Source organism: Lissotriton helveticus, chromosome 7, assembly GCF_964261635.1.
Source record: "Lissotriton helveticus chromosome 7, aLisHel1.1, whole genome shotgun sequence".
NCBI lineage: Eukaryota > Metazoa > Chordata > Amphibia > Caudata > Salamandridae > Lissotriton > Lissotriton helveticus.
This window is the reverse complement of record NC_136068.1, coordinates 1,454,857,899-1,454,878,593: the sequence shown is the minus strand read 5'-3', so window position 1 is coordinate 1,454,878,593 and position 20,695 is coordinate 1,454,857,899. Positions and strand designations below refer to the sequence as shown.

Here is a 20,695-nt window from a genome sequence, read left to right as displayed (position 1 = left end):
AAGTGAAATTTTAAGATTTAGTTTGACATTTGGAATAAATTTTGAAACATTGTGAAAACATGTTGGCGCGAGTGACGCTGTGGCGCCGAGTGACGCTGTTGCGCGGAGTGACGCTGTGGTATTGAGTGGTGCTGTGGTATTTATTTATTTTTGTTGCGTTGACTGTTGCTGTGGCATTGAGTGGTGCTGAGTGATGCTGTGGCGGTGTTTTTTTTGTGGCATTGAGTGATGCTGTGCTATTTAGTGTTGCTGTGGCATAGAGTGATGCCGTTGTATTAAGTGATGCCGTTGTATTAAGTGATGCAGTGGCATTGAGTAATGCTGTGGCATTGAGTGATGCTTTGCTATTTAGTGTTGCTGTGGCATAGAGTGATGCCGTTGTATTAAGTGATGCAGTGGCATTGAGTAATGCTGTGGCATTGAGTGGTGCAGTGTTATTTAGTGTTGCTGTGGCATTTAGAGGTGTTGTGGCATTGAGTGGTGCTGTGGCATTAGTGTGTTGCGTTTGAGGTTGTAGGGGGGGAGTTGAGGAAATGAGTCTTTGTTTTGTTTAGGATGTGTGAGGGTGAGTGTTCTAGAGCTTTTTTAGTGTATGAGGGTGAGTGAGGATGGGTGAGGGTGAGTGTATATGGTGAGTGAGGGTGTGTGTGTATGAGGTGTGAAGGTGTGAGGGTGTGAATGTGAGTGAGGGTGTGTGTGTGTTTGTGGGTGTGAGGGTAGGTGAGTGTGAGTGTTTGAATGAGGATTTGAGGAAATGATTGTTTTTGTTGTTTAGGATGTGTGAGTGTGAGTGCACTCGAGATTTTTTAGTGTGTGAGGGTGAGTGAGGATGTGTGAGGGTGAGTGAGAATGGGTGATTGTGTAAGGCTGAGGTGTTGTGAGGATGTGAGGGTGAGGTGTGTGTGTTTGACGGTGTCTGAGTGATTTATGGTGTGTGAGGGTGAGTGTTGTGTGAGGGTGATGGTGTGAGAGTGTGATGAGGTGTTATGCCGATGGGGTGATGGTGAGTGATGTTGTGTGAGGGTGAATGGTTGTGGCTAAGTGTGTGTGTGAGGGTGATTTTTTTGAGGGTGTGTGGGTAATTTAGTGTGTGTGATAGTGATGGTGTGTGATGCGTTGAGGGTGAGTGATGGTGTGAGGGTGATTGAGTGGGGGTGACTGCAAGTGTGTTGTAAGTGTGTGTCTTGTTGTGAGCTTGTGTGGCTGTGTGAGTTTGTATTTGTGTGCGTTTTGAGCAAGGATCCTGTCGTTGTTGTTGAATGACTCCCTTTTTGTGTTTTTTTTTAGTTAGTGCGTAAAAAATGGCGGACGCAACCTGGTACCATAACGCTACCTAAGATTTTTAGGTTAGCGTTCTAGTTTTTTCCCCTTATTGACTTTGCCTTTTGATTGACGTGTCTTGCGTCCAATCAAATTGCAACGTTGTCCTACGTAGCGTTGCAATTGCGTCATGTTAATTGGGGAACTTTCAGATCTTCACGGACTGACGTTTGTGGAAGGCGTGTCGTGGTTCTTGCGTTGTAGCTGCGTCGTTTGACAGGTAAGTTGAGAATGTACATTTATTTTTGTTTAAGTAGTGTTTCTTTAATATATATATATGTATGTGTAGTAATGTTTTCTAATGTTTCTTTTACTTTTTTTGTTTGCGATCGTACTCGCCTTGTGTATGTACCTATTGTACTTTTATGGAATGTTTGAAATGTTCTGTAAGTAATGTTTTTTTTAATGTAATGTATGTTAGAAAGAAAATGTATTAGGATGTACTATTCCGACATGTTTCCATATTATTTCTATTGTCAATGTGTTATTTAGACGGTATATTTTTGTATTCTTCCTTGTGTTTAAAATATTAGTATTGATTGTAATGGTACGTACAAGGTATATTTGCTGTAGAGTTTGAAACCTACATGTTTTGATGCGTAGGATTAATGGCAAAGTATACGTATGAAGCCACTTTTATTAATTCTTTATTTTTGTTTTGTTAGTGTGAGCGAAATACTTTATTGTAGTTGTTGAAGATTTGCAATTAGGCAGTGAAGTATTGTGCTCTTGTGATTACGCACTTTATTATTGTTGTGGATTATTCTTGCCATTGTGTAATTGTTTTGTTTTTGCTTACTTTAGTAACTTTTATGTTGTGAATTATTGTCCTTCCGATGGCTTTGTTCCTTTTGAAATTGTTTAATGACTCTCTGTGTATTTATATATTTTTATATTTTCTTTGCATTTATAATTTTTTAGATAAAAATTCTTCATATTTATGTAATAATTGAATACATTTGAAACGATACCGTTTACAACTCTGCGTTATTATTATTAACTAGAGGAGCTATGTAAAGTTTGTCATGGAAATTACAAGCATTGGCAAAGCCAATAGAACTGTGCAGCATGGCTAAAGCAAAACTAATAAGGCAGCGCTGGGAGGGGGGCTGGGCACGAACTGAAGTGCTCTGGGTGATGTTTGTGCAAGCCGGGCAGAAAGGACGGCCGTGGGGGGTGGGAGGAGAAGTAATAGAGTGGTGCAGGCGGGGGGTGGGGGGGTGCAAAGAGTGGAAGGGGAGGAGGGAGCGAGGAAGATCGAATGGAAAGGGAGAGACTATGAACGGAGTCAGGGAAGAGACAGAGGGAAGGGGAGGAGGGAGAGGGCATAGATTATAGGGGGAGGGTGGGATATAGAACCAGGGAAGGGATGGAAAGAGGTGAAAGAAAAGGAGGGAAGGCAGGGGAAAGGAGGGTGACTGGGAATGAGTGAGAAAACAAGACGGAGGGCATTGCTGTGGGGAGGGGGGAGGAGAAATGCGACACAGCGGGCAGGGGAGGGGGCGGAGTGGGGAGAGCGGCGATGAGGGTGTGAAGCAGCAAGGGCCTTTGAAGTGAAGCTAGGCTTCACTTCAAAGGTGTGGGAGGAGTGTGGCTGAGGGAACAGATGGCGATTTGATGATGTGCACGCGCATTTTAGGTCAATGCGCTTGCGCATTGACCTAAAAGCCCACGGGCACAGCACCAAATCGCCCAGTTGGGTAAAGTCTGTTTAAGTCGCTATAGTCTCGCTCTGCTCAATGCGCATGCGCATTGAGAGGCGAGACATAAAAAATTACATTTGCAATGCCAATAGCTCTAACTTTAACAAAGACGAGGCAATTGCATTGTAAATGCTTGTTTGTGTGTGTGGTGGGCATTTATTGCCTTTTCCCCCATATGCTATACAGTTAACACTTGCCAATATGAGCGCACAACCACATCCTTAAGAACTGTACTACACCGATTTCTTTTGTTCGTTTTGTTGCTCTTCCTGTGCTTTACTTAATACATTCACTCACTTTTTTTCACCACTCTCCAGAAATCACATATACTGACACATCAGACAGTGCAGTTTCTTTTCCTATTTTGTATCCTCAAGTGTAGGGTTTGTGCAGTACAACAGCAATTAATGTACTTTTCAAAGAACAATTTGCCCACTTTGATCTCGATATGCAGATCAACACTCGTCTCGAAATTACACATGCATGCTAAAATCCTTAGAGACGCAACATATTGATCTATAATCTCACTCATGTACTGTTTACGTGAATGGAAATTAAAACATTCCACAACTACACTTGATTCATTCGGATTTTGTATTTTTTTGGGAATGCCTTCTTTCTCCAGCAAATTCATTCCATGCTCTGAACTCATCTCTCATAGGTTCCAATTCAGATAAGCTATCAAATATATTTTGTCTTCTGTACCCAGAAAGTTAAAAATAGCATACATTTCCCTGGCACATAATTTACTGCATCAATGGCCACTAAATAGTTTTGATATTCATGATACCAGTGTTTCCATTTTTGTGTAGGTTTCCTGAATTCTCTAGAAAACAAGGCAGTTATTAAATGTGACCACCCCTAGCCATATTTTTTGAAGTTTGAATATTTAAGTAATGACCATATTGCTTTAAAGCGAAGAATTTCAGTACTTCCAGAGGTACTGCTGTTGTATTACTCATAGTATTGATAGCTGGTGTATACGTAACAGTTGCCTTTGTATGCAAATGTCATTGTTCTAAATATATACATTGTGTTTAATTCTAAGTGGCACAGTCTTTAATTCTCCATCTCAATTATATATTGCATGGAAATCTTTTCGATAGCATATATTTGTAAAGTGCACCATCACCTGCAAGGGAATCCTAGTGTTGACTAGGTGTGTGTGTGTGTCTTCTCCTACCTATGGTAGGTTTGTTATTTGGGAGGCCATTCCATGCTCTAGGAGCAATGTGAGAGAACACTGGTCCTCCTGATCCGTGTTTGTATGGGATGTGTGCAAAGTCCTGTGGAGCAGAGGTGTTTGGGTGGAATGAGATGCTACTGTGGGGGGTGGGGGAGGGGGGGGGGTTTGAATTGAGAACGTTTGCTAATTGCGAGCTGGTGTGATGTGAGTTCTGTATGGGAGGTTGAAGATGAGTCTGGCTGCATAGTTCTGGATGGTTTGTAGTCTTCTAGTGAGTTGCTTAGTGATCCTGGTGTAGAGTGTAACCATAATCCAACTTGCTGGGGACTAGGTCATGAGTGACAGTTTCTCTAGTGTTGCTTGGGAGCCATTTGAAGATCTTCCTCAGCATCATAAGGGTGTGGATGCAGGATGCAGTGACAACGTTGACTTGTGCTGTCATGTGCAGTTGGCTGTTGATAATTGAGCGATTCCCTGTGTGGGTCTGAGTTCGGTCGGCCACCAGTTAGTCTCATAGTAAGGCGTTCTTGCCAACTACTCCTGTCTTGTCGGAGTTGGCCTGAGACTGTTGGCTTTCATCCATATAGCGACTTGAGTAATGTGGGCGGTAAACTGCTTGTGTTGGGGGTCTTGTTTGAAAGGGATAGTATGAGTTGTTTGTGGAGGAGACTAAGTTGATCTTGTGTGCATGGTTGACGTCGGACAGAGGGATAACATATTCTTTGAAGAGGGTGGGGATGAGTGACTAACTATGAGGCACTCCACAGATGAGTTTGCGGGCTTCTGAGGAGTAATGTGCAAGGCTGACAACATATCACAACAAATTGTTTTTAAATTGTGTTTAGAGTTATATTGCTGCAAGTGGTTGTATGTTTAAACAACTACTGCCGGAACCACGACTTCCTTAACCACGATTGCCTAACCACGATTTATCTTAACCACTACCTTTTTTTTAGTACAACTTCCTTAACCACGAAATGTTATCTCGTTTTTGCCCATTAGATGGCACTATTGTAATTATAATACTTCTTGCGTGAACCTTTCTTTTTAAAAAAACGGATCTAAATGTATTATCGTATTATTCTTTAACAACGCATACCATTCTCTTTTTTTTTTTTTTTTTTTTTTTATCATTTTTTTGTGGGGGGAGACCCCCCCACCCCCCCTTTTATCCCTTTTATCCCTTAATTCTTTGGAGTGATTTTTTACAGGTGCAGAGTGTAGTGGAGAGACTCGTGGTTTAGGGAAGTCGTGCTTAATGAAATTCGTGGTTTTTGTAAGTCGTGGTTCCGGCTTCGTTGTTCAGGTACGTCGTTGTACAATCTTCGTTGTTACGGATGTTTTCCCGCTGCAAGTATTAACAAATCACTCTTAAATGGGGTACATACCTGATAATATGTGACTTCTTTTAGTTAATGTATCTTCTGAGATTTCATCTGATGCGGTACACGAACACTGTGAAAAAACTGAAATAAGTGCTGCATGCATGTTACGTTTCAAATGTTGGTGCAATGACTCGTTGCTTTAATTTATTTGCGGCTGTATGTCACGCCACATCCAAACATGTTGTGCCTGACATTCAAGTCGCAGATGTGACATGCTTCAGTTGTTTCCAGTAGTCCATGTCACCAATCCTGTGTCCCTGCGGCAGCCCTTAAGCTACTATATGTTCCTCTACCTTTCCCCTTGGTTTGAATCATCCTCCATATTTGCTTTTTCCAGCTTGTGTTGTCTCCTTGACCAGCAAGGCTGTCTTTCTCCTGCTGGCTGGAGTTGTCAGATTCAGTGTAGTGGGGGCTGGTTACTATGGCTCCTTCTATCGCATCTCCTTAGTCTCCAAAGGATTAAAGTTGTTGTTCTCTTCTCCCTGTGATAAATATGCCTCCGCGAACATCCCCGTCTTATGGGCAACTCTGGGTCTTGTCTGGTCCAAAGTTTCTTTTTGTTTTTGAACAGACTGCAGGCTGCGCAATCCTGTTCCTTGTGTTCCGCCAACAGACCGAGATTGCCAATGTTGTGTGTATGGATAAGCGAATTGAGCACCATATTAAGGACAAGTACAAAAGAGACTTCTCTTTTATTTTTTTATTATTCTTTTAGCCTCCAACACCCGGAGCACAACATTCTTTGCATGTCTTTGAGTGGAGTTGCACCGGCTAAACAACTCTGCTCCACTAGTCACTCATGATTTGTCGAACTTGCGTCCGAGGAGTAGATGCTTTTTCCAGACCGTAATGCGTCCATAGGCAGCTAATTCGTTTGAGCTGCGCAGTGATCTGGCTCAATCTGTCCAAACACGATGGCAATCTAACAAAGGAGCCATTTGACATGCGCTTTCTCTCGGAGGTGGAAACTCTACATCACACCAGCAATAAAAAGATTCTCGAGAAAAACAACTTCTAAAGGCTGTTCCGAACAGCAGGCGTATGCATAGGATGTGTATCTGCAGCCAACACATGCTATAAATGCGTGTCTTTCATGCTGCTTCAGTGCACTTGCTGTACTAAATCCAACTCTTTGACCTCTAATTTGTAGGTTCAAGTTGATGCCTGGGGTTTCTGAGAATGCCTCACTCGCCTACATTCCTCAAACTGAGTGAGCATGTCTACCTTTGAAACTAAGGCAAACAGGCTTGGAAAAGCAGCCTAAGTTCCCTAAAGTAATAAGCCAAGCAAATGTCCTGTGTGACTCATTCACCAACACTTCTACCTTTGCTTTGAAAGTGTGGAAGTTCAATAACTAACTTGTATCATAATCCATGTTATTAAAAAAGGGTACAGGACACAATAGCTTGTATGAATGATTTTCCCATTTTTAGTAGGACAATATGCATTTAATTATTTATCCAAACTAGTGCAGAAGACTAAGTGCTCAGACAGTAAACACTTAAGTGTGTGTATGTATATGTATGTGTGTGTAATATATAATATTGAAAAAACAAAGGTTACAGGGAAGTTATAGTTAGGCTCAGATTTCACTTGTGCAATCATAGAAATTCAGCTGTTATAGTTACCTGAGGTAACTATAACGTAGGTCCCTCCACGCACTGCTTATGACCTCACATAGTACATCACTCATAACATGGTCAGTAACATCTCAAGTGACAACACTGATGACATCCCTGATCTCATCTAGTGAGTATAAGTATTTTGAAGAATTCATGAGTGTTAAACATATATGCTAAGCTACTACAAAAGTTTTATATAAGAATACTAGGTGCATTACTACGGAGTGGTACTACTTCTAACATATATTGTGTGAGTGGCTGCGTGACTGTATGTATCCTTGGGTGTATGGGTGGGTGTGTAAGTAACTGCATGGGTGAGTGGATGTCCGTTTGAGTGGGTGTTTGGTTAAATGAGTTGGTGAGTGGCTGTATTGGAGAGTGAGTGTCTGTGTGAATGGCTGTATGAGTGAGGGAGCAGCTGTGTGAGTGCTTGTATAAATGTGGAATTAGTATGTAAGTGGTTGTGTGAGTGTTTGAGTGATTGTGCAGGTAAATAAGTGGGGGGTGATTAGCTGTATGGGTGAGTGTGTGCCTATGTGACTGGCTGCATGGGTGAATGAATGGTTGTGTGAGTGGCTCTATCGAGGAGTGAGTTGGTGTATGAGTACTGGTATGAGTACTGGTATGAGTCTGAATGGGTATGTGAGTGATGTTGGTGTGTGAGCGGGCGCACGAGAGGTTGTTGTATGTGGCGGTGAGTGGGTCTGTGGATGATGTAATCAGTGATGCGGCCACTGACCACCATGGGGGGTCCCTATTCACCCTCTCCTATTTTTAGGTTTTGCCTAGCCAATGCGTACGAAGTACGCATGCGCTAGCAAAATCTTATGTTTTTCTCTGTGGGGTCGGGTATCCGCCCCCTCCTCCCATTGGCTAGCTCCATAAATGGAGGGCGTTCCTGAGAATTTTTCCCTTTTGGCTACGTCAGCCGAAAGCCTGTTCTCGGGAACGCCCCCGAATCTGGGCCGGCATTGACGGCACAAGGGAAGAAGTCCAGGTGAGTGCTTAGGAGTTACCGAGGCCGAGATCGTTCTCCTTAGCCCCCGCTTTTGTGGCCTAAAAACTCCTGGCTGTGAGCGCCCCTGCCGTGAGGTAACCCTGCTGTGTTCCACCGCCGCGGCCCGGGGCCTGAGACTGCCCTAGAAATCGCCGCCCGCATCTCCAGAGCAACGGAGACCAAACCGATGGGGCAGCTAGCTGATTGGTGGCTGGCACCCAGGAGCCGTGCTCTGATAGGCTGCTGGCACGAGGGAGCCGCGCTCTGATTGGTCAAGGAGCTCTGACGTCATCGGGGGCTCGCCTCAGGGCCGCGCTGGGATTGGCCCATCGCTCGCAGAGGCCATGTGAAGCCGTCCGTGATCCCTGAAGCACCGAGGGTTCGCCTTTTACATTGGCTTGTTCTAAAAGCTGCAGAATTTCTGCACATAATTACACTAACAAATTAAAGTGTTTCACATTGATGCCCAACCATTGCAGCAGTCTTGGAGTCGATGATCCTTTATTAGCAAATTCTTCATGCAGTGGGCTTTGTCTTGAAATCTCGTGGGAGTGTAAGTGTGGCATGCATGAATTTTGTTTGTGAAAAAAGTTTTAGTAGAATTATTTTTCTCTGTGAAATGTGTTATATTGCCTCCTGTTAATAAGAAGTTTAAGGCAGTAAGGAGACTTGCTGCAGGCAGAGAACCTAATTTAGAATCATAAATCTGCAGGGTGGCATGCGACCCCTCTGATAGCACAGGGGTACACTTGGGTGAAGTGCTCTGCGAATCATCGAGTTCAGTGACCCAGATAGAGCAGTGACTAAAGCTGCGCAAAGGTGACACCGCCTCAGGGATTGTGTCTAAACTCCTGCTGTGTAACAGTCACTACTTGATGCTCTCAAAATGTACCAGTGACCCTTGGTCCTCTGGTCTAGGTCTCTGTGTGGAGCAAGAGTCATAACCATATTAATGTAATAGGACCATTTGAGTCATCCGATGCGCTCTCTCTGCTACCAGGGTATACCAAGGTGTTTGGAGCACATATCTAACCCTGTGTGGGAAGCATGAACCAGAGCTCCACGGAAGTATTTGGAATCATGTGGGCAACCTTCACCAACCCTTTGTAGGAATCATGTACCTGGGCTGTACACAAGTATTTGACACCTGTGGCTGCCTATCTTCAACCCTGTGTGGGAAGCATGAACCAGGGCTGTTGAAAAGGTTTTGGAATCTATGATTACCCAGCTCTAGCCCTCTGTGTGAACCATGAACCATGGCTGTACTAAAGTATTTGAAACCTATGAATACCCAGCTCCAGCCCTCTGTGTGAAGCATGAACTAGGGTTGTATTAAAGTATGTGGAACCTGTGAATACCCAGTTCTAGTCTTCTGTGTGAAGCATTAACCAGGACTCTACTAAGGTATTTGGGACCTGTGAATACTCAGCTCCAGCCCTCTGTGTCAAGCATGAACTAGGGTTGTATTAAAGTATGTGGAACCTGTGAATACCCAGTTCTAGTCTTCTGTGTGAAGCATTAACCAGGACTGTACTAAGGTATTTGGGACCTGTGAATACTCAGCTCCAGCCCTCTGTGTCAAGCATGAACTAGGGTTGTATTAAAGTATGTGGAACCTGTGAATACCCAGTTCTAGTCTTCTGTGTGAAGCATTAACCAGGACTGTACTAAGGTATTTGGGACCTGTGAATACTCAGCTCCAGCCCTCTGTGTCAAGCATGAACTAGGGCTGTATTAAAGTATTTGGAACCTGTGGATATGAGTAGATGTACTGCAAGAGTCACATAGGAATGTTAGAGTAGAAAGGTCTACTGCATATACTAGTGAATACAGTCATCTCTATATACAGAAAAAATGAGTTATATTTAGAGGGGTCGGAGTGGGACGCAGTGGGTGGATGGATGCATGATGGATGGATGTATGCATGATGCATGGATGTATGGGTGGATGCATGGATGGGTTGTTGGTTGAATGGGTTGGTGGATTGCATAAATTGTTGAGGGATTGGCTGTATATATGCATCTATCCATCCACCCATTCATGCATCTATCCATACACACATCCATACACCCATCCATGCATCCACCAACTCATCCATGCAAGCATTACAACAAGAGCCCGCAGCTCTCCTTCGTCTCTCCTCACCCCCCCCCCCTTCCCTGAGCCGCAGCTCTCCTTTGTCTCTCCTCACCCCCCCTCCTTTCCTGAGCCCGCAGCTCTCCTTCGTCTCTCCTCGCCCCCCCTTCCCTGGGCCCTGCCCTGCTATTGTAAATGACAATGCCATTTATTTATGTTTAAAAAAAACATAAATAAAAATAATGTCAAGAGCAATGCCAATAGCTCTAACTTTAACAAAGGCAAAACCATTGCATTGTAAATGCTTGTTATTATATGCCTCCCCGGGACCTGGCATCACCCTGTTTAATTTACACAAGGGTGGGAGCCTGCGTTTGAAGAAAAAATTAGTAATTCGATATTTTTTAATTTGTAAATTGGGAATTTGCAGCAATAGTATTTAAAAAAAGCTTTTATGCCGCGGCAGGCTTCCACGGGAGGGAGGGGTGGAGGGGAAGAAGGGGGTCGGTCAAGGTATTCTACCCTGCAGCCTATAATTTCCCCCCCCTCTTTTTCCCTTTGAACTCCGGTGAAGCGAGTCCAAAATGGCTGCCAACACTTCCTGGTTGAAGTGTTGACAGCCAATCAAAGCTCTGCAATTAATCGAGTATTTACACCAAATGCACAATCTAGGTAACTAAATCTACCGTTTTACTTAAGTTAGTGTAATTCCGTCCAGCAGTTGACGCTGTAGTAGTGTTGACGGGTCCTACGGAAATTAACATTGCAAACACACCCTTTTTTGGCTGAAAAAAGATGCAGGATCGCCAGAATTTGAACTTTTCATTTTTTGAAAGCGGCACAGTAGGGAAAACAATGTGGAACCGGACTTTTATTCTGAGACCCACTGGAGGGTTGTGAAATGTAGTCGGTTTCAATTTGTTAAGTGCACCAAACCTATTGAACGGTAACAAGCAGGCAGAAACGGACCACAGTTCCCAGTGTGCACAGGGACTAATTCCAGAAGGAAGGCACACCGGAGGCCAATAAAAGTGAAAACACGAAGGAACTATGGGAGCCAGAAATGAGGGTGCACGAAGCAAGCCTTTGAAAAAGGAGCGAGAATGCTCTGAAACGCGTCAGGCTGGGACTGTAAATAATCTGTATGAAATGCCGGGTTCTTTTAATAAATGATCGTGAATCACCCTCTGTGTGAGTAGCGTCCTCAAGGCAGTGGCAAGTTGTGGAAGATATATATACTGGGTGCTCGCCTTTTGTCTGGACAACGCTATACCTCTCTGAAGACCTCGAATTAGAGCGAAACACTGTGTCAGGGGTTGCTTTTACTCATTTGAGGTTGGCTTGAGTTGGTATTTTACCAATTCAAAGCTGTAATACTGTGCCTGGAGTGATAAATGGCTTCTGTCATTTTACAGCTCGGCAAGGACATCACTGTGCTAGTCCTACGCTTAAAGACTTTGCTGTAGAAATGGCAAAAGACTTTGTCCTTTTCTATCTCGGCGTGGATGGCACTGTGCTAATCCTATGCTTAAAGACTTTGATAGAAAAACAGACATTTGAGGTGAGCAGATCTAGGGTGTCGCTGGTGTTGAGAGTGCTGGAACAGGAGTTGCTTTCCACCTAAACTCGAGAACTACCCAGAGTTCTCTCCTTTTTTAGATATATATAATATTGTGTATGTGTGTTATATGGGGTTTCAGCCAGACTTTCTCAATTAGTCTGTCATTCATATATTTTTCCACCCACTCCAGCATACATTAAGGGGCAATGTGTCAGTCCTCTTCAGGCACTGGCTGACTTCACTAGGAGTTACAGCTTGCTGCCTTTTCACAAGGCACACATCCACACACATCTCCCCGCCCCCCGTGCCAGTGAGTACTATGGCAATGTGTACTTTTTCTTTTTAGACCTAAACAAAGTTTTTACTTTGTAGCCAATGTTTATGTTTAGAGTGATGATGGCCCGCAGCTTCTCGAGCAATAGTTTTGCAAAAATCATGACAAAACAAGATTTTTCAAAAGGCTGGCAGTTTACACCAGACCTGCTGGCTTTTCCAATGCTGTTTTTTTTTTTTTCATTATTGCACTTCCCCTCCCACTCTTAACCACCTCCCGCTGTATATCCTCATGCACAATAGCTGCTGCGCTCTCTGCCTTCCTACATTCCGCCATACAGTTTTCACTGCTACAATCATTTTCACTGCACTGATCTCACTGTGTCTGAGTCTCAGTCCCTCACACACTTTCTCACTCACACCCTTCCCCCCCACGCCTCTGGAACTCTGTCCCCCGCACCTTCTCTGTGTCTTACCATTAAGTCGGTCTCATTCTTGCCTCTCCCACCATCTCTGGTCTCCCCACAGATCACCTGGTGAGGGAAATTTGTACACACACATTTGTGGTTAAATTAGCCATGAAGAGCTACTGGCTGGGTCCATAAGTACCAGTTTTATGTCAGTGAAAGTGCATCAAGTGCCAAGTTTATAGGACTGCAAAACGTTGAAGGGTGTTTGGGATTGATCTCAGAAATATGCTATTCTTTTTCATCTCTGAAAGTGTGCATTCTCTTTTTTCTTTCAGAGGATTTTTCTTGAGTTCCTAGAAAAGTAAGCAGGTTCTTCGTGGCCGGCTATTTGCATCTCCATAATCCACTTTGACTTCCACGATGCAGCGGACCATCATGTGAGTGATCTGTTTGGATGGATATGGTTAGACATGCTTAATAGTAGCTCGGGAGGAAATTAATGTTTGGGATTTTCTGAGTAAATTGAAATAACCTAATCTAGACCTAACCACCTTGGTTATCTTTGCACAACAAGTAACCATTGATTCTCAGCAGGTCAATTCAGTTCTCAGTCAACAGAAGTTGATGCAAACATTTGACGTGCAGTTTACATTTAAGATCTCTGAAGCTTGAGGTCCATCCCCTGATCTAGCACAAGGTTATTTTGTCCTAAACTGCCAGACACCAACACTAATTTGTTGGTTACTGTGGCAGTGAAACCATTGACTGGAAAATAATGGAGAAGAGGAGTTCATCTTTGGAGTAATGCCCAACAAAAAACAGAGTCTAAGCTCATTCTGACTAGTTGGGAGGGTGCTGTGTGGCATATTGTGGCAATCTGTGCATGATGGGTAGCGGTACTAGCACCGTGCTGTATGGCATTAAAACTGGTTTGTGCAGCTGTAGTTCACTGTATCAGCAGAGAACTTGCTGACCTTAACAGAACTGCTGTGCTACCTCCTTTTTAGGTCTTGTGGCGTTGAACAGCGCGTAAGCGCTGTCTCCGCCAGAGACCTATTGTCGCTGGGTCCTCTTCCCAGGAGACAGCACCTGGCCGCGCGCATCTTGCAAAAGGCGATCGGCGCAGGCCACGCGCACGTGAACGTGCTCGCTTTGGCCTGCTCCTGTCTCCTCTCCAGTAACATACAGACACACCTCCCCCTGCTTACACATGCGCACACAGAGACACACACAAGCACACCTACACACACGCACACACACATACAGAGACCCCTCCCCCCCGCCGCATACATACAAGCGCACCCCCCCCCCACTAAGCCCCACTTACCGCCATTCTAAACTTCTGCAGCCTCCGCTGGGCTCTCCCTCGGGCATGGGAGCCCCGCGTCACCAGCACTGCTTCTCTCCGTGGGCGCGTGCGCGGGCTTCCGAAGACGGAAGTCCCGCCCCACGGAAGGTTTCGGTTTCGCTCACGTCGCCCTGCCGGATTAACCATGCTGGCACTGTCAGATTGCGCTGTAGCCTGATCCGACCCAGATCAGCCCCGAGGATTAAAGGGGTGCCTTTCGGATGCTGGTTAGGCCTGGCGGAGGGGGGCCTCTCTCCCTCCACCCCTCCCCCGCACATAAGCCTCCCCCCCGGGTCCGGCCCCGCCAGTGCACAGCCAGGGCCACGGAGTGTCAGGCCGGCTCCAAGCTGAGGGCGGACTTGGGCTGAGGACAGACGGACGCGGCTCTGGGACGGACGGAACTCCCCCGGACTTTCACTTTTATCACCATCACTGATTCTTACTAGTGCCTGACCCCAGCGGGTGACATGGTAGGTCCAACTCCGTCCTGTCTTTACTATTTTATTTTATGTATTTATTTATAAAAGTTTTATATAGCGCGAACTTGACCCAAGAGGGTTTCAGAGCGCTTTACATTTAGGATCTAGTTTAATTAATGGTGGTATCGCAGATCTGAAGGAGGCGCTTTTGATGGTAATAATCCATGGCACAGCTGCGAGGGGTGCAAGAGGGTCGGTATGTATGGGGGAAACCGCGGCAGCGGGATAGCGCCCAGAGGCGACTTGTATATGTATCTCCTAAAATACTTATCAAACCATCAGAAAGCAAAGTCATAACGTAAATTACACAATGTAGAGGGATCTGATCATAAAATATAACGTAATAGTAAACGTAATGTCACGTGTGTGACGTAACAAAATGTCACACAATGTTAGATAAACAAAAACTTCAACTGATAACATAATACATGAAACCTCCAACACAAAGCAACAAAATAAAAGGCGATTTAACATAGTAAAAAAGCGCCAAAATTAACATTTTACAACAACTCATTTAACAAGACGTGAGGCTTTTTTCCAGCAGGCGGGAAACTTTAAATGGGGAAACTGCGCGCTATCCTTGAGTGTGTTCTTTTTGTAATCAAGGCGCTATACAAAGGCTCACAGAAAACTGTTCTGAAAGGTCCACACCCCGTGTCATCTTGGGCTGAAGAGATTCCGTGCAGGGTTTCTGGTGCCGGTAACATGTGTGGCAGACAGTGACTGCATGCAACAGGGCCGTGGAATGCTGGGTCCCGGCGCCCCCCACACAAGTCCTTTATCTTGGCCAATCTGCAACATCATATACGGGATAATGAGCCAATTTGCCAACCTGCCTAGACAGCCTCAAAGCGCTTTCTGTCTGAACCGCCTCTTCTGTGCACTTATTGAGGAGGGGGGGGTGAAAAGAATGCTTTCTGGATAAATGTGAGCTTGATGAAGTGAGCGCCTGTGTGTTCTCATCATCAATGTCTCCCAATAAACTGTTTATTAGATTTTCAAGTGTAATGTGGTATAGCGCTGCGATGCCTTGTGTCTAGTGAGCGCTATATAGCACAAAAGAATACATAAAGAGGGGTTTAAGCAGCAGCGAGGACGGTTCTTCTGGGAAAGGGGTGTTTCAGACAGGAGTGCCCCCTGCCCCCCCCCCCTGCCTTCACTCTGGTGTTTTGGGGTGTCCTGTCGTTTTTGATGCCCCTGAGCATGTTCTAGGACCCCTTCATTTGCCTGCCTGTTTGGGGCGGTGCCCGCCCTGACCGCAGTGTACTTTGCAGAGATGCACAAGTTGGACTGAGGAATGCTGCGGCTGGAGGGGAGGGGGGCGGGTCAGCCTGTCAGGCTGGTGAGGGGGGGCGGGGGGAGGGGGGTGTCAGTCTGAGGCAGGGCACAGGCTGTCCCATCGGGTGAATGTTCGAGAGCATCCCTCCCCCCGCCAGGCTCATGGAAGGGGAGAGTGCCCCCCCCCCCTCCCAACCCACACAGGGCGCGCGCGCGTTACACAGGATGACCGAATTATACAGGATGAATTTATTTATTTATTTAGGTATTTATGCGTGTTTATATAGCGCGTACTTTACCGAGAGGTGTCAGGGCGCTTTACAATAGATTGAAGTAAATTACATAAGGACAAATAGTAACTCGGAAGTAGGTGTCAGTACTTCTATGTACAACAGTTACTCGCGGTCTGAGTTACAGATTAACACGTTAGGTATTCACTCAAGTTTACAGATTAAGAAAAGGTGGCGTGATTGAGGTTACACAAATACATAATGCATCGTTACAAATAGGTCCGTCGATATTATGCTGGGTGCCCATGTTTTACAGGGCGAATTGATGATAAAGAGGAAACCAGGGTTTTCAGAAACTATTGCCCTTGTAGTCAGCCCCGTGCCTGAGGTGCATCATCAGAGCTGTGTGAATAATAACTGTCAGCCCCGAGCGTGAGGTGCATCATCCACATTGCTCAGGTCACCCAAATTCCTGCACTCTCTACCACACTGCTTTCAAGAACAGCATACTCTTGCACACACTGTCACTGCTCACCAATTCAAAGTTTGCTAAATATTTTATGCAACGCATTGTCATACACAATGCCAATAACTCAAACTTTAATGCTACGAGACCTATTGCATTGTAAATGCTTGTTCTGTGAAGGCACAGGCCTCATATATCCCTTTGCTGGGGGAAGAGCAGATGAGCACACCCATTGCAGAGGGTTCAGTATTTCTGTCTCTACCCTGTGGGTAATCCCAGACTGTTTAAAAGAGCAGGGACTAGAAAGTGCTGATATAAAAATCACATCTGAGTGGTTTACATTTTCCCCCATTATTGGTATCTTGACACAACTTGTTTTAGTTATGTGCCTGGCAAGGTCAGTCTACTTTGAACGATCATGACCGTGGGAAGGGTTGTTCCCATTTCCAAAGTTGACTGTTGAAAGTAGCAGGTGTCATGGCCGCATCTGTATAACCAAAGTGTGGCAGTTGCTGTGCAAATGACACATATTACCTTTTGCGTAAAGAATGCATTTCATCATAATCTCAGTTGACATATTGCTTCAGGTGAGAACACCGTATATTCAGTTATGAGCTTTCATTAAACTAGTAGGGGCGTTGATTGGCATGTAGTTTGTTTCATTTGAACAAATTGTTCCAAAATACTCAACAATGTAAAAGGAAATCTCACAATGTACACAGTGTTCTCTTGACCTAGTGCAAAATGGTAACTGCATGGAGCCTAAGAAACCTGGCCACGGATTAGGGTGAGAAGGCTGCATATGAAGGAAGTGTAGTCTTTTTGAAGTCCGAGAAGGAATAGAAGATTAGGTAGAGTTGATGCTCCATTGTGAGAGTGGAGGATGGACAACAGAGGGTGGAGTCTGGCAAACAACTCTAGTAATTGAGGAAAGTGGTTCAGGGAAGGCATATACCTCACGGCAGGAAAGTAAGAGTCCATAGATATCTAATGCTGGGAATGATGAAAGATGTAATTCAGACATTTTAGGGTACAGCAATGATACCTGGGACTGTATTTTGTATACGGTACACTTTCCCTGTTTGCACCATTTTGCACCTTTCAGAAGGCGCGCAGGGTGCAAACTGGGACAGTGCACCATATTAGAAAGAATACGCTGCCTCCCCCTCCCCCCGGCAGTCACAAACTCGTGCTGCCCTGGTGTCAGCACGTTTAAAGTGAAATATGGAGGGGCTGCTTCAAAAAGTGCAGGGGTTATGCCGCCGCTTTCTTTAACCGCATGCGCGCTGCAGCGATTTTCGCGCTACGCTGCTTTTTTTCAAAAGCCGCGTTACATGACGAGCTGACTCGTCATCAGCGTGCGAGCGGCGCAACTGATGACGAGCTGAGCTCGTCATCAGCGCCGAAGGGGTTAAGAGGGGAGTGATAGATCCCCTTGCAGGTGGGTCCAGTTAGTGACTGCACCCGTCTGCAGAGGGGATAACTGAGGGTCCATGGGACCCACTTTCTCCCCTCCGGAAGGATGCCTTTGGGAGGCACACTCAAAGTGTGCCTCCCTTTTTGTAGTACACTTTCAGTGCACCTCCTAAGGGCATATTTGTCTCTGCGTCCATAATACGGTGCATGTACAGGGCATTTCCTAATTTGCCTTGGGCCACACCCCCATGGAAATGAAGGAAAATCCTGTCAGGATAACTATGGCGCTACGTGTGTGCCAGTGCTATCGGTATTGGAGAAGGAGATGCACAAGCGTCTGTGGCCCCTTATGTAATACCATTGTGCCCTTGAGCCGCACAGAAGCTGGTGCACACTCCTGTTGCGTCACCAGGGCATAATTTATATTACAGCACCATCTGTGTTTTGTGCATGATCATTGTATTTTTATCCAGAGGTTGCCCTTTAGAGTTGATGGCTTTTTGAAGGTTGGTGGATGTGTTGTGGGGAAACAATTTAGATGTTACTTAAAAAGTATCATTTCTGCACACTCAAATGTATGTATTTTTTGCTTTCAGATTATATTGATCTGTTGTAAATGGGCCTATGTGGATGTATTATAAAATTGTCTCTCTGTTTCAGGTCTTTCTTCCAGGCCAAACCTGGGGCAAATATTAAGAAGGAGGAGAAAGATGGAACGAAGACTGTGGCGAAGACTGTGGCGAAGAGTCCCAAAACTGAGGAATCGCCCAAAGGGCATGTATTTGCTGCTTTATTCTTGCTTTGACAATCTAACCACCTCAACCCCACTCCCCCATTTCATTTCTTTATGTGCCTACTTCCACCTTTTTTCTTTCTAGAGGAAAAAAGGGTTCAGAGGAGTATCTGTGGTGAACTTGTGAAAATCTGACTTTCCTTCACTTTACTGTGCTTGAAATCTGTGTTTCACTCAAAATGTGCATGTGTCCCAATAACATGCAACTTTACTTTCTCCTGCCAGTCTAGCCTATTTGTGCTGCTGGCAGGACTCTTCTGTCCTCATCCATAGAGAAGAGGAGATGCTGCCGGTGCATTGAATGCTAAATGAGCTAGAACACTTATTTGGTATCGTAGCAGTCCCTGCCCCATATATATGATGCGATGTTCTGGAGATCAGGCACACCTCTCTAAAAACTTCAGCTGGGCTTCTTGAAATGCTGAGAAGTTGGGGTGGTCTGCACTACTCGTTCTCTCACACTGCATCCTTCAGAGATTCTCAGAAAGAATTCATGCTAGAAATGTCATACACCAGTATTACAAACCATACATTTAGTATATTGATTATTGTGACCTATCCACAACTCGATGATGCCAGTGAGGTGGATATGGGTCTTTCTGTAGATCGCCATCTTTCAGTTTTTCCTTCCACATGTCACTGAGGGGTGTTCGCTGCCTAAGGTTTTCCAATGCTTTTACTAGCATCTGACCACTGAAGGTTGTTGCCTACAACTCCTGTTGGGAAGAAGAATTTTTTTTTCCTTACATTTCTGTGCGTTTTCTTAAATGGACCTTACTTTGATTTTTTTCTTAGTGTTTCCTGTGCACCCATACTAAATAGCTCGCCTGGGGAAAGATCAATTTATTCATATTGATGCCAGACCTTCATCCTAATCTTGGCTGAGGCTTCTGCTCTGGCATAAGTCTCTGTTCAAACCCAATCCCACTTCTGGTATAAAAAATTAGTTTTGCAGACCGTTTAGAAGGCATTTGCACCTAAGCTGCCCTGCAGGACTGAGGCATTTACAATCGTTTTCAGTCTGAGGATGTCTTTAAAGTAGTTGGAGAGAAGTTACTTGTGAGGTACTGTGGCAGACTGACTTGAGAGACTCTCAGGTGACTCACTTTGAGGAATCTCTCTTCAGCCAGCATATGTTTAATGACGGTCTACCTCTTCTCAACTCTTGGTTTTGTGTTTCCTGCTGGAAGAGATGGGGGGAGGGGGGCAGCTTGCTGTTCTTATCACTATTTATGTATATCATTAAAGATTACCAAAGGAAAACTCATTTATTTCTAATTCGCCATCAGAGAATTTACGTTCAAGGACGACCATCTAACCTCTTTGACATCCCACATGCCTGTAGTTAAACGACCGTCAAAATCCTAACTCCTTCCTTAAGCTTTACATTGAATTCCTGTCACAGTATGTTTTTGCAAGAGAGTATTTACTCTTTGCATTCATGTTCTTTTGTTTGTTTTTTTAGTTGCAGATTTTTGCACGTTTGAGTGTTTTCACCTGGTGCCACTGCATGCCCCTCAAGCTCGGTCATGGGACTTGCATATGGTAGAATCAGTCCATCATTTAAACCACTGTATAAATGGAAAATGCATATGAACCCCCAGTCACTCGGCTACTAGTGCAAACAGCATTGGCTAGAGTGGGCAACCCTGCCGGGTGCCTGTCTTTATTTCAAGCTTTCCAATATTATTTGTCCTGTCCTCACCTTCACATGCCAGATCCAAATCTGATTTTCATAGCATTTATTTATACCCTATTGTATCAAAGGTTTCTTCCATATCTAGTATCGCAAGTGCATACTGTTGCTCTACTACTGACAATTAGTCTATCTACGTACACCGCCTTAAACTTTGGATGGTGTTTCTGCTTGGTTTACTTTCATTAGCTGGTTTTCCAGTGCTTTGCTCAAGATCTTAATATCCATGTTTTAAATAAATAGCAATACGGTGCCTTTGATCCCTACCTTGCTTTGTGATCATTGTTTTTGTGGCCTCTAATGTACTTGGCAGTATTCTGCCCTTTCTAGAGCGCTCATTGAGCATCTCTTTTAGTATATTGGAGAATATATGGTATAAATCTTCATGGAACCATCACTTCTCTGTGCCCTGCCTGCATTCAGATTCCTAATGACTCCTGTCAGTTTAACTTTCAC

At 44.7% G+C, this 20,695-nt stretch overlaps 1 protein-coding gene across 3 annotated transcripts in view; it reads left to right on the top strand.

Annotated features, from left to right (window-relative positions):
• Positions 1-20,695, top strand: part of LIG1 (DNA ligase 1) — a 452,209-nt gene that overhangs the window by 19,214 nt on the left and 412,300 nt on the right. For 2 of the 3 annotated variants that reach the window (XM_078654820.1, XM_078654822.1), the window contains 2 exons: positions 12,869-12,970; positions 18,411-18,524. In XM_078654820.1, coding sequence (XP_078510946.1) covers positions 12,954-12,970; positions 18,411-18,524 — 131 coding nt within the window. In that variant the 5' untranslated portion in view covers positions 12,869-12,953. Of the gene's footprint in view, positions 1-5,420; positions 5,516-12,868; positions 12,971-18,410; positions 18,525-20,695 lie in introns of all 3 variants that reach the window. The other variant, XM_078654821.1, reaches the window with a different exon arrangement.